This window comes from Dermacentor albipictus, unplaced genomic scaffold (assembly GCF_038994185.2).
Source record: "Dermacentor albipictus isolate Rhodes 1998 colony unplaced genomic scaffold, USDA_Dalb.pri_finalv2 scaffold_14, whole genome shotgun sequence".
Lineage (NCBI taxonomy): Eukaryota > Metazoa > Arthropoda > Arachnida > Ixodida > Ixodidae > Dermacentor > Dermacentor albipictus.
Genome location: NW_027225568.1, coordinates 6,968,642 through 6,983,159, shown reverse-complemented (window position 1 = coordinate 6,983,159; position 14,518 = coordinate 6,968,642). Strand labels below are relative to the sequence as shown.

Here is a 14,518-nt window from a genome sequence, read left to right as displayed (position 1 = left end):
GCGCGACGACATCATCCAACCGTCGAAAATCCCGTGGGCGTCTCCAGTTGTTTTGGTGAAGAAAAAGGACGGCACCTTACGTTTCTGCGTCGATTATCGTCGACTTTCTTTCGACCAGTTGGTCGAAATTAGTCCGGAGCCTCCCACTGTAACGCGTCTCATAATCAGATGGTGGTTGGGCACATAAAACTGCATAATTTAGATTTATAATTTTCACGCTATGCCTTGCGAACCTTGCGAAGATGCAGCTGCGTTGCGGTCAGTTTCAGACCTGGCAAAAAAGATTTAGGACAAACCGTACTGGCGTGGGCTTTACCAAACGGTGAAGTATGTTTGCCAAATATTATTGGTCAACGCACCAAATCGCGAAAGTGAAGCGGAGTGTGCTCGCTGACGTTCTTAAACTTCTTGCATATCGCCACATCTTATTTAGATACACTGAAACCTATGAACTGGTTCGTACGCTAGAGATAGTTTGATGTATGAAGTAATTTATTACATTGGAACACAGGTATAACAAATATTTTTTTATTGATTTGTGTTTTGCACAAAAGTTGAAAACTGTGTGACAGTGCTGAGACACCCCATGTCGCCCTGACTCTTGTAGCAGTTTGAGTAAGTAAATGACGCAACCCGGTATCGGACTTTGCACAATATCGCCCACTACGTGTTTGCGTCTTAAGAGGTAGATTTAGCTTGTGCCCAACCCCGATGAGGCCTATTCAAATACATGTAGAACGCAAAAACGCTTTTCTGAAATGACCCCCGGACCGATTTTAATGAAAGTTGTTGCAGTTGAGAGAGAAAGTAAAATTCTAGTGACGGTTGGAAGCGGAATGTTGATTTAGGGCTTGAATTCGGCAAAAAGGTTTTCAAAAGTTCAGTAGTTTGAAAAATATAGAAGCAGGAAGTTAAGTTATTAGCTCTGCATCAAGAACAGATATCGTGGTTCTGTAAATGACACCTATTATATAACTGAAAGCAATTTCCACATCTCAATTCATATCTTACCTCAGAAAAGTAGGAAGATACCTATAAAGAAAGGGGTCAGACAGGGAGACACAATCTCTCGAATGTTATTCACTGCGTGTTTGGAAGAAGTATTCAAGCTGTTAAACTGGGATGGCTTAGGAGTAAGGATCGACGGCGAATATCTCTGCTACCTTCGGTTTGTGGATGACATTGTTCTATTCAGCAACACTGCAGATCAGTTACAACAAATGATTGAGGACCTTAACAGAGAGAGTGTACGAGTGGGGTTGAAGAATAATATGCAGAAGACACAGATAATGATGAATAGCCAGGCAAGGAAACAAGAGTTCAGGATCACCAGTCAGCCTCTAGAGGCAGTGGAGGAGTACGTTTACCTGTCGCCTAGTCATAGGGAACCGTGATCAGGAGAAAAAAATTCATAGATGAAATAAAATGGGTTGGATCGCATACGGCAGACATGCCAGTTCCTGACTGGAAGCTTACCATTATTATTGAAAAGGAAGGTGTACAATTAGTTCATTTTACGGATGCTGACATATGGGGGAGAGACTTGGAGATTGACAAAGAAGCTTAAGACCAAGTTAAGGGCCGCGCAAAGAGCGACGCAACGAAGAATGCCAGGCATAACGTTAAGAGACAGAAAGAGAGCTTTTTGGATCAGAGAGGAAACGGGTATAGCCGATATTCTAATGGACATTAAGAGAAATATATTGAGCAGGTGAGGTCATCTAATGCGCAGGTTTGTTAACTGTTTGACCATTAGGGTTACAGAACGGCTACCAAGAGAAGGGAAACACAGTCGAGGACGGCAGAAGGCTAGGTGGAACGATGAAGCTAGAAAATTCACGGGCGCTAATTGGAATCGGTTGGCGCTGGACAGGGGTAATTGGACATCGTAGGGAGAGCCCTTCGTCCTGCAGGGAACAAAAAATAGGGTGATGATGATGATGGTGATTAATTATGTTGTGTTCAAGGGTACCACAAAAGCTGTATTTCCGTGTTAATAATTTTTTATAAAATTGATGTGTATATCAATTTTGTGCGCTTTATATGTACTATTAGATGAAATTCACAGAACTGGGATATCATTTTTCATTACTGAGTGACAGAGTTGCGAACTTGATAGTTTCGTTTTCTGAAAATTTTCGAATTTTGGTACTTTTTAATAAAAATTGACGACCTAAATCGACAATTCGAAACCAGAGTCATAGATTTTAAGTTTTCTTTTAAATGCAACAAACCTCGCCAAATTTGCTGCAGTGGTTACCGAGAAAAACGAATTCTCCCTTTACATGTATTTGGATAAAAGCACCCGACCTAAAGCTTTCTCTTAAAATGCTGTAACGCATGATCAGCCGCGTGATTGCAAAATAGTAAAAAAAAACATAGAGAAGATTTTCTGTGGGTGATATGGCGCTGGTTGCAGGCGCTCGAAGGGCAATACGCTTTTTTTTAATAAGAAATATATGTTGCGCTATTGTCACTAAAAATCTTCGCATGTTCGACACAAAGCATCATTTGCTGTACTCGGGTTTGTTGTTACCGCAGTTCGACCAGAAGAATTTGTAGCTTGCCTAAAAATTGTTGAATATTTAGCCTTTTCACGTAGCAACCACCTGCAACAAAAAATTAAATTCTGGATAAGTTACGCACTATAGCCACCATCTGATTATGAGGCGCAACATATTGGGGTGCTCCGGAATAACTTTGACCCGCTGTGGCTCTTTAACATGCACCAAATACTCGGTACACGAGCATTTTTTAATTCTGACCCCATCCGAATGCGGCCGCCAAGGTCGAAATTGAACCTGCAACCTCGAGCTCAGCAGTACAATACAAATGACACTGGGTGCCATCCCGAATATCCTGGGCGACTGGCTTAGTTTGCCTGCTCCGTCAGCATGCAGCACACCGTGTCCTTTACTGCCGCTAACCAAATATTCAAATGCTATAGTTCCTGTCATATATGACACATACATTGACGAAGATTGTTCTGTGGTAGCAACGCGTGACCGGTGTGGTCTCCTGTGTGGTCATGAAGTCGTGAAAGGCAATGTTTCTCTAAAGAAACATCATATCTCGTTTTAACGCGGCCATTATTTCAGCACGCTGCTCTGCAGTTCATGCCGATCCACATGTTCCAGAAAAATAACGGAAGTGCCAAACGTGGTAGCAGGTAAACCAGAAGATCACGCCACTGAGCAACATTGCAATTATAGGCGCTTCCTCGAAATACAGGTTTTATAATTTATTATTACGTAAAGCTTGGAATCTATTTTACACCACACAACTGAATGATGCATATATTCTTTATCTCCCTCTTTTTTTCACCATCTCTCAGGAGTGCTTTTCGCATTTGTGGTACCTATCGACCGACTTCCAGCTGTTCTTCGTCTGTGTCATTATTCTTCTACTCTTCAAAGGGTGAGTGGACAATGCCTCGCCGATGAGTTTTGCACGCGAAGAGTTAGTTTCGTGGCTACGGTGTGCTAGGCACATTCGACCGATGCACATTGGACAGCATCTAAGGGCTACTATTGTGCAGAGGGCTACATGTTGTCACTGCTTTTGTGTCGCTCACTCGTTGTGAAGAACTAAATTGTGGCACGAAGGCTTCCTTGGGGAGCATATGAATCTGATGCAAAAAGAACGACAATCGCATGTAAAATGCGTTTCTATAGTGCAGTGTAGCACACTACAAGCACGCTACAGGGAAGTAGCAATATAGGACAGCACATTATATTTCAGTACGGTATAACACAGTAGTAGAGTAAAGGTTCCCCATGTTCTTCGATGCAATCGATGCCCTTCTTACTTGAGATTTGAAGCCGAAATGGGTGGAAAGTGAAATGATTCTCCGATCAGCGGGTGGTGGCTATATGTGCTACCAAACTATTCCAGGAAATGTGGCAGGCGTATGCCCTGCTACACACAAAGAGGGGGTGGAGGAGTATTACTTAAGTGTCCACCTGGTAGACATGCCCATTTTGTCCGCTGCTGAAGTGCCGATTGGCTGGGGGCGCTCGTTTCTTCCTGATGCTCACCCCAGCACAGCCACTCAGAACTTCAGCAGCTCCCCCGCTACTCCAGGAATGATGCGGAAATGGGTGGTGGTGTTCACGAGGCTTGCAATGTGGGCTTGTTGGTAATGCATCTTCAAGTGGTGTACGGTAGCGCGATTAAAAGACGGGACAAAAGAAGACACACAGGGACACACACAGCGCTAACTTCCAAACATATTTATTATCGAAAACCAGGTCGTGCTTATACATTCAGTGAACATGAGTCACAGCCACGTGAAGAGTTAAACAATCAAAGCGAACCATTTTTGTAAGTGATACCTTAAGCCATGCGCAAAATTTTCGGTTCTTTTTCAGAGAGAGCCAATGACGATTTGCTGACGCATGAATCACCTAGGGCATCAATCTGCTCGGCTTCTATTATAAATCTAGTGAGTTCGCACCTATTTCTGCCAGTAATGGCTGTTGACTCGAAGAGAGAGGAGCCCTTATGTTGCTTACAATGAAGGGAGAGAAACCCATCTGATGCAACTTTGTCGACCTTATAAGGATGAAGCAGGTTACATGAAGCAGGTCACATGAAGCAGGTAATCCCAATCATGTTCTGGCATCACTTGTAGAGGGAATACTTAGGCAAGTGCAGCAATATGGGACTTCTGAACGTGCGGGAGGAAATAGTAACCGCGAGAAAAAAAGACCAACAGTGATACCTTATATGCACCGGTTGTCGCATAACCTAAAGAAAATTGCCCGCCGAGGTAACGCGGATGTGGTTTTTTCTGCACCTGACAAAGTAATGAGGTTGTGCGGCAAATAAAAAAAAAACCAGAAAAGAAAGTGCTCCTAGCTGCCAAGTTAAACACAAGAAGAAGTTTGGAGATTGTAAGACACCTATTATATATCTTATGCCCTTATCGTGTGGGAAGTATTACGTCGGACAGTGGGGCAGCTGCATTAGTGATAGACTGCGCGAACACAAAAATAAATTCGACAAAGTTGTATCAGATGGCTTTCTCTCCCTTCATTGTAAGCAACATAAGGGCTCCCCTCTCTTCGAATGAACAATCATTACCGGTAGAAATAAGTGCGAACTCACTAGACTTATAATAGAAGCGGAGCAGATTGATGCCCTAGGGGATTCAGGTGTCAGCAAATCGTCATGGAATTTTTCCTGAAAAAGTACTGAATTTTTTTGCGCATGGCTTAACATATCACTTACAAAAATGGTTCGCTCTGATATTTTAACTGTTCCCGTGGCTGTGACTCATGTTGGCTGAGTGTGTAAGTACGACCTGATTTTCGATAATAAATATTTTTGGAAGTTAGTGGTGCTGTGTGTGCCCCTGTGTGTCTTCTTTTGTCCCGTTTTTTAATCGCGCTACTGTACACACCTTGAAGGTGGTGTTCAGCCCAACCACTTCCATCCTGTTTGTGTGTGTCGTAGATGGAAGAGGCAAATGCATATAATCTTCCAGAGTTCGGGAAAATTTTAAGCAATGGGAGTTTGTTATTATTCCAAGTGCTGCTACCATTACGTTCAGGGTGATCAGAAATTAATTTGGGATAAGAGAGCCCAATTAAATGAAGCTGCTTCTTCGAAAATAATCCAAAAGATCTCTAAAACGTTTGGAAATCGTTTAAATAGTTGCTCTTGCTTGAAAATACATTTTTGCAAATAATTGCTAGTAACAATACATCTCATTCATTAAACGTGTCTGCATGTCTTTGGCAGAGGTCTATAGTTTCCTAGAAAATCATGAAAAAGATAGTAAAAGTTAAAAACAATATAAAACGACCTAACATTGTTGACATCAAAAACTTAATCACCACACTTGTGAGCACTGTACTTCCAATATCACAATACGACGGCCATATCCAGGAATTCTGGACATTCTCCTTCGGAACTTCACAGCAACGCACAAGTGTAACTCAATGGGAAAAATTTTTTCGAATTTATATTTCAGAGTATAGGGCGAGGGTCAAAAAGTTTCAAATGACGACAACAAGAGGGTAGTCCCTTCTAGCAACATATGCATTTTGGCACTTAGTCGGAACATTGGTGGTACGTTAAAGCAGTTAAAGAAAGTCAGACAGGGGAGGTGAAGTCCAACGACAGGAGAAAATTGTTTTGCACCCTCCCGCCAGAAGGCACATTGGCTTGAAAAAGCGCCAGATTTAAACCATAAAGCGATTTATTAGAGTTGGCATTGAGAATGTATTGGTAGAGGGAGTGTTATGCAGCCTGTTGGCACGTGCAGGCTTTCGAGAAGCAGCCGAGATGGTACAGAGTGGTTATGCATGTGCATGTCTTGAGCGTGCCTGAGTATGGTCCTATGCACATGTTCGCTCTGTGTATGAGTGTGCGGGCGTGTGGCTCCGTATTTGCGTTTGCATGCGCGCGAGTGCGTGTATGCGTGTGTCAGCGTTCGCAACGTGTGTGAGCGTTCGCAGCGTGTGTGCCTGCGCTTACGGTGCATGCGTGGCCGCGTGTGAACGTGTACCCGTGCCAACGGGTTTTCGAATTCTAGCATGCATGATTGCGAAGAAATGTGTGCGTGGTTGTGTGGATGGCTGTGCGTGCGTATAGTGTGTGTGTGTGTGTGTGTGTGGGTTTGTGTGCGTGCGTGTGTGTTTGTGTGCGTGCGTGCGTATGACGGATGGAGAGAGAGTACGTGCGTGTGAGGGAGAGTGCGTTTGTGTGCGGGGGAGACAGAAAGTGTGTTTGTGTGCGAGGGAGAAAGAGCGTGTGTATGCGCGAGGGAGAGAGAGACTGCGTGTGTGTGCGTGCAAGGGGAGAGTGTGTGTGCGTGCTAGTGCCTCCATATTTGCAAATGAATGCACGCAAGTACGTGTATGCGTGTGTGAGTGTTCGCGGTGTGTGTGCATGCCTGGATCTGCGTGTTAGTGCATGTGTGCGTGCGCTTGCGTGCTTGCGGCGCATGCATGGCGGCGTGTGAATGTGCACGTGTGCGACCGTGCGTATTCGTCTTTCAGCATGCATGCCTGCGGACAAAAGTGCGTGTTTGTGCGCGCATGGATATATGTGCGTGCGATGGAGAGAGCGTGCGAGTGCTTGTGAGGAAGAGAGTGTGTGCTTGTGCGAGGGAGAGAGAGTGCGTATGTGTGCGTGCGAGGGTGTTTGTGTGTCTTCGGGTGTGAGTGAACATTTTCCTGCTCACACCTACTCTTGGAACCAAACGCGGTGTGGAGAGCATTAAAACCCGTGTTTAAATCCTCGAGACAAGAACGAATGACACTGCATTTGTAGCATTATCTCTTTGTTAAAGCGAAACCGACAAAAAAATGCGCCTGTGACGTCAGTATTGTCGCCCTTGGCTGGCGCGGCCCCGTAAGAAGCAGCCAAGCAGTTCAACTTCGTTATCTTGCTTCCGTTGGCGGCAGCGCAATGCCTTGAGAGCAATGACGCGATAAATCTGCACTATCATTCAATCGTGCATCGTTTTTGCGACCAAGCATGCCTTCGACAGCGCACGTTCGTTGCTACATTGACATTTAAACTTTAAACGGCTTGCCTTCGGAAAAACGATGTGAATAAATATCGACAGTCACCTGGCCGCAAGGAACATGCTCACGGAGCCGTGCCATTCATCGCAATATCTCGAAAGGCTGGAAGCGGTCAGGTCGATGCTACCCACGATCGTTTTCCGCGTAAGTTAGGCTTTCAGAGAACGCTTAATTACAAAATATTTGTTCTTAGCTCTTACAGAAACATGATTAATAAGCATATATTCGCTCAACTACAATATGTCGAAGACAGGCTCCAGACTGCTAATTTGCTTTAGCCACCCAAAACAATTATTTAAATGGTAATTAACATACATTCGTAAATTGCGCACACAACTGCTCAACTTGATCCGTATCCGGAGGTTACTATCTGAACACTCGAATGATAACAATGATGTCAGGAAGATTTACATTGATCTATTCCTTAATATTCGGTGCCGTTAAAGGAGACCGCCTGTATATTGTTGGTGCAGTAGGCACCTAATAAAGCAGGTGCGAATACTCGGACAGGTGGTTGACGAGCGAAGCTATTTAGCACATGACTCGGAGGTGACACATAATTTTGAACAAAAGGTACAAACTCATTTATTGTCCTGAGGGTCGTCATTATTTCACTCGCAACTGCAATCACATTCTTTGAGAATGTCAAATCGGTGCACGTACGCCGCTGGATGGACGGCTGGGCCGGATCAGTGTGGCATCGCAAGGCGTATGTCTGCAACACGGAACGCGTAAACCGCTCCCTTTTCGATACCCACACATAAACATTGAAATCACCGACAACAACAGAGATAGTGTCATCGCAGCTAATTCACGCAAAGTGAGTAGCCATGAAACTTACGGAACTATGAGTCATTGCATTTTTTGCTTGCTTACTGGGGTATGAGCCATTGATGATGACATTCTTCGACATGCTGCTTTGTATGTTGTATGCGTGATTAGAAAGAATTTAAGTACTGTTCGCTTGACTTTACTGAGGGCTCGTAGCCTCTGTCTTAGTGGGCTATGAGGCATTGCATTTTTTGTTTGATTGGGAGTATTCGTGTTGCTATACAGTTTTTTCATTGACACTTTTAACCAATTATAATATTTGAGAAGTTGAATAAATAATTAGGGCTAGTTATTTAATTAGGCCAAATAAAATAATTAATCTCAGTATCTCCAAGCGATGGCAAACAACATTACCTTGAGTCTGTTCAGCTACGTTGTATTTGCATATTTTTAATGTTTCTCTCAAGTTACGTGGGACACCCTGCATATACGCATAGGTATATACAGTGCTTGACTGTGCGTATGACTTGCTGTTGAATTGACACGATGTAATTATTCGTCCTTTCATTACAGATTATAAGTCCCGATTTCTCTGTGTAAACTTAAGGTCTAGGTTTGTCGCTGCCTTGCCACAAATATTCGCAAGTGTCTAAATCACATGCGTTGTCCGTTAGAGGCAGAATGTCGTCATCCTACATCAGTCCGGGGACCTTCTGTTGCGCGATTTCTCTATTACTCATGCAAGCTAAATCACACCCTAATTCACTGTATTCCAGTCGCCTCCCCCCCCCGCCCCCGACAACAGTGCCACATTGAAGTGATCGCAGTCTCTCTCTCCCTCGCGCATACACACGCTCTTTCTCCCTCGCACACAAACACACTTTCTGTCTCCCCCGCACACAAACGCACTCTCCCTCACACGCACGTACTCTCTCTCCATCCGTCATACGCACGCACGCACACAAACACACACGCACGCACACAAACCCTCCCCCCTACACACACACTATACGCACGCACAGCCATCCACACAAACACGCACACATTTCTTCGCAATCGTGCATGCTGAAATTCGAAAACCCGCTGGCACGCGTACACGTTCACACGCGGCCACGCATGCACCGTAAGCGCGCGCACACACGCTGCGAACGCTCACATATGCTGCGAAGGCTCACACACGTTGCGAACGCTGACACACGCATACACGCACTCGCGGGCATGCAAACGCAAATACGGAGGCACACGCCCGCACACTCATACACAGAGCGAACATGTGCATAGGACCATACCCAGGCACGCTCAAGACATGCACATGCATAACCACTCTGTACCATCTCGGCTGCTTCTCGAAAGCCTGCACGTGCCAACAGGCTGCATAACACCCCCTCTACCAATACACTCTCAATGCCAAATCTAATAAATCACTTTATGGTTTAAATTTGGCGCTTTTTCAAGCCAATGTGCCCTCTGGCGGGAGGGTGCAAAAGAATTTTCTCCTGTGGTTGGACTTCACCTCCCCTGTCTGACTTTCTTTAACTGCTTTAACGTACCACCAATGTTCCGACTAAGTGCCAAAATGCAAATGTTGTTAGAAGGGACTACCCTCTTGTTGTCGTCATTTGAAACTTTTTGACCCTCGCCCTATATTCTGAAATATAAATTCGAAAATAATTTTCCCATTGAGTTACACTTGTGCGTTGCTGTGAAGTTCCGAAGGAGAATGTCCAGAATTCCAGGATGTGACACACAGACTTGGAGAAGACAGGACGAGCGCTAACTCTCAACTAAATTAAATAGAAAGACACGTAACAACTTTCAGCGGATAACTAAATTTTGCCATGGGGTCTGGTGAGGGGTCTTTTAGCAGTAGATCACGAAGGTGGTGGTCAGGCAAACTCCAATGTAACTTTTGAAATTGCGCTCATGACCGTATTGCCAGGGATGCCAACTGTCGAGCCTTTTGCAGAACGTCTCATCTATACGGAGCTTTGGTTTTGGTCACCCTAACGAACTGCGTGTCTATTTCGAGGCTATATATGAAACGTCTGGCACGCGCAAGCGCTTTGCAGGTTAAGCAAGCAGTCATGTGGGCGGTGTGCTTGACCTGCGGCGCGGTGTGCATCCTGTCGCGCTACCACAGGAACGGCGGCTTCACCTCTACGGGTGACTGGATCGACGTGGTCTTCTCCTTCGTCGACCGCCTTCTTTGGTCAAGCTTCCTCGCATGCCTGGTGTTTGCATGCGCCAACCGGAAAGCAGGTACACTGCTCAGGCATCAATGTAATAGTGCCTAAATCGTCCGATCCCACTGGCCTGTACTTGGCTGTAGGTTGGGCACGCTACAAAGGGGCTCTGTTCTATAGATTGATTGCAACGATCCCCGATTTATTAGCTACACACAGGCACCGGAGAAGAAAAGAATGCGGCAGCTGCATTGTGCTGGCAATCTATACATCCCGACAGAAAAGAAGAAGAAAAAGAAAAACAACCACGCAGCCCTGTCGCAGCTACAGATGGCATTGGCTAGTTGAGGACCGTGTTCACAAAATTTTCTACTGTATTTTTTATTTTCATTTTATAGTACCCTAAAGACCGAAGTATTACAGAGGGGAGTGGGTAACAAAACATCCACAAGTATATAAGGAAGCAGCAAGATATGTTTAGTTATTAAGAGCAAAATTGATTAGGTTATTGTTCCGGGAGTGACGATGTCTGATAAGGCCAAACGAAACTTTGGGTTGACCTTGATTGCGACAACTGCGCCGGGAAGGTGGTTACATTCCTGAGAGGTCCTGGGAATAAATGATTCGTTACAGGTTCTGGTGCGGCACTGAACGATTCGAACCTTATGGCTATGATCAATGCGAGAGGAAATGTAGGTAGGAGGTGATATAAGATTATCGCGCAGGTAGGAATTGTGGAAATTTAGTTTATGAAATAAAGCAAGGCGAAAGCACTTACGCCGGGCTGAGAGAGGAGCAAGCCGCAAAGAGTTCACGGCAGTTACGCTTGATGTGCAGCTCTAATTGCTATGAATTAAAACGCGCGGCATTGTTTTGGATTAATAAAATGATTGAATAAGGGTTTCGAGGTGCGGGTCCCAGATGGATAAGGCGTACTGCATTTTACTCCTAATAGGCGTTTTGTATAGGATTAATTTTAATGATGTAGGAGCAGAAGAAAAATTTCGGCAAAGATAACCTAGCATGCGATTAGTATTGCAAATTACGTTGTCGATGTGCAGCGACCAGTGAAGTGGCGAGGTTATGTGGACGCCTAGCAATTTATAGAAGGTTACGACCTCTAGGGGAGTATCCCTAAGGTAATAGTTCGGCGGAGAAATATTGCTGCGAGTTACACGCATACCTTTACATTCAGTTACGTTAAGTTGCATTAACCATACGTCACACCAGTTAGAGATAGCATTTATATCGTCTAGTAAGAATTTGTTATCAGATTTGTCCAAGATTTCACGGGCGATAACACAGTCATCTACAAAAAGGTAAATATTAGAACAAACTTCATTGGGTAAATCGTTAATGTAAATAAAAAAAGAAGAGGGCCTATAACTGATCCTTGGGGCGCACCAGAGTCTACAGGATTAGATGGGGACATATGATTGTTTGACTCAACATACTGCGACCGATGAAGGAGAAACTGCTCAAGCCACTCAAACAGGTTAGGATCAAGATTAAGTATTTTTAATTTTAAATAGAAGCAATTTATGACACACTTTTTCGAAGGCCTTGGCGAAATCAAAGAAAGACAGTCTGCGAATGAACCTTTGTTGAGAATAAGATGAAGGCTGTGAGTAAAAGAAAGAAGTTGAGTTGCACGAGACAAATTCTTTCGGAAACCATGTTGTGCTTTTGTGAAAAATGAATTATTGTCTAAGTGCTTTGCTATATGTGAGTACCAAATGTCTTCAAGAAAATTGCAAGGAATACTGGTGGGGGAAATGGGGCGGTAGTTGAGGGGCGAATGTTTGCTACTGGACTTATGAAGTGGGACCACCTTCCCGACCTTCCAATCTGCAGGTAGCTGATGGGTATCTAAGCATTGCTGAGAAATTTTCGAAGGCAGAACAGATCAATAAACAACAGTAATTCTCAGAATTTTTTTTTAATTTTCTAGGGTTGTTGGTAACAGCAAATACTAGCCAATGCTGATGCTGGACATGAGATTACCGAATTCGGCAGGCAAAGGGCACTACTAACTTGTGAATTCGTTCCCAAAACTCACTCGAATTTTCGCAGAGTAGTGAAAGCTAAAATGAATTATATACCATACAGGATCTGTACTTGATTAGCGTGGCCGATTGCTTACGAGCATCAGCTTAGCCCCCCCCCCCCCCCCCCCAGCTACCACAACACAGCACAGATTTTCTGAGACAGGACCTGCGAGCACAATGAGGCTGAATATAACAGTAATGAGGCCGAATATAGCAATAGCATCCGCAGAAAGAGTGCTACCTAAGTCTGGCCATGTTGGCAAACTTAGAAAAGATACGAAATAAATATTTGAGTATTGCATATTCTGTGGCGTGCCTATTGCTTAAGCTGTCACGCATAAAATTGTGTAGAGTATCCAAGTCCTAGCCATTGTTTGTCGCTTTCAATAGGCTGCATACTTACCGCATTTACTCGAATCTAGGCTGGCCCCGATTCTAAGCAGACTCTTAGAAGTCCGAAGCCGGAAAAAAAATAAAAAATGTTACCTTGAATGTAGGACGAACAAAAAAAGAAAAAAGCAAGGACAGCCCTCACAAAATGAAAATAGCATTTATTGAATATGGACATGCCGAGCTCATTCTACGTTGCTGTTTTTCTTATTGCGGGCATCTCAAGGCCGGCGCACGCAAAAAGTGTCTTCTGTTGCTCCCTCCAACGACGGACATTTTTCTCATCGATGCCGAAGTCGCACCCAACTTGATCGTTTAATGATGCCTCTGCGGCTAGCACAACTTTTTGCTTAAGAGTGGCAGCATAGTGGCGTTGCCGGTTTGGTGCCATTATGATAACGCCGCACCACACGACGATACGAGAAAGACAAAAATGGCGACGTCGCCTGTGTACTTCTGTTGGGCACTGGCGCGGCTAGTAGCAGCTGCAGTACTGACTTTTCTAGATCATGCTATCTGTGCGCAATATTTATCAATATCAATTACTAACTGGCGAGTTCTTAAATATACTCAGACCTAATCCGACGCCGGAGTTTGGTATATGAATATTTAAAGGATACTTTCGGCCTAGATTCAAATAAATACGTCATTAATCCGCGCGAGAACAATGGAACACCCAGAGTTAGGGCTCAGGATGAGCGCTGTTCTAACTCTGTGTCTTCCTGTGTTTTCGCGCTGAGTAATAAGTATGCATCCTTTCCAACTCGTTCATCTTTCTACCTTACTTCAACAAACTATAGACATGTAATAAGAGTTACATTTCAGTAGTCATTTCACATCTGTCTTTGGGACCTTCGTCTGCATATTTTTGTATCTAACAGATGTTATCATGCGTGAATAATAAACTTAAACTAAACTCAGCAAACAGCGTCGCAAATCCGGATACATTCGTCTTCGCAAGCTTATGCCGGAGGTGAAAGCAACGAAGGGAGAAGGAAAGGCTGAGTCGCCCACTTATATTGCACGCTAGAAGCAGCTATATCGTCAATTTCATGCACAGTATGCGCAGGTGTTGAAGTCACAAATATTTGCATTCATTAGGACTCGTTCCTTATTTTCCTGCTGACAGGGCGAATTTTATGTTCGGTGCCATGATTGACCGGCAGTTATTATCATGAGTAAATATAGCGGGCAAATTATATAGCGAATGCGGCTAGAGAGTCGGATCCGCCAAGAGTTTTGTATTGAAAAACGACACCGGCCAGTCGCCTTCATTGAATATACGATCGCTACCTCTAGCGACTAGCACCTGTTCGTTTAAACTGCTCTGGCGTGCAAACATGGGCTCTTGGGTGGCATTCACAAAACATTTCATACAAGTCAGTATAATAGGAAGCGTGTTAGCGAACATAACCTAGGCGAAAGTGGTCAGCCAATGATGGAGTTCTCACGAACAAGCTCTTGCCATCCCTCACCATGGGGCCACATATACAAAGCTTTTGGTTCATGGGTGATATTCGCCTTCGCTAATAACATGTACAGTGGTGAGCAGCCTTGTCTAGAGCGCGCCGACGGTGCTCTGCGGAGC

General features: G+C 44.4%; 1 protein-coding gene across 9 annotated transcripts in view; it reads left to right on the top strand.

Annotated features, from left to right (window-relative positions):
• Nucleotides 1-14,518, top strand: part of LOC139051711 (nose resistant to fluoxetine protein 6-like) — a 98,827-nt gene that overhangs the window by 38,281 nt on the left and 46,028 nt on the right. For 8 of the 9 annotated variants that reach the window (XR_011509511.1, XR_011509510.1, XR_011509509.1 and 5 more), the window contains exons 10-11: nt 3,335-3,417; nt 10,369-10,568. Coding sequence is in view for 5 of the 9 variants with exons in the window: in XM_070528691.1 (XP_070384792.1) it covers nt 3,335-3,417; nt 10,369-10,568 (283 nt within the window). In the remaining 4 variants the exon portion in view is untranslated. Of the gene's footprint in view, nt 1-3,334; nt 3,418-10,368; nt 10,569-14,518 lie in introns of those variants that run through there. The other variant, XM_070528692.1, reaches the window with a different exon arrangement.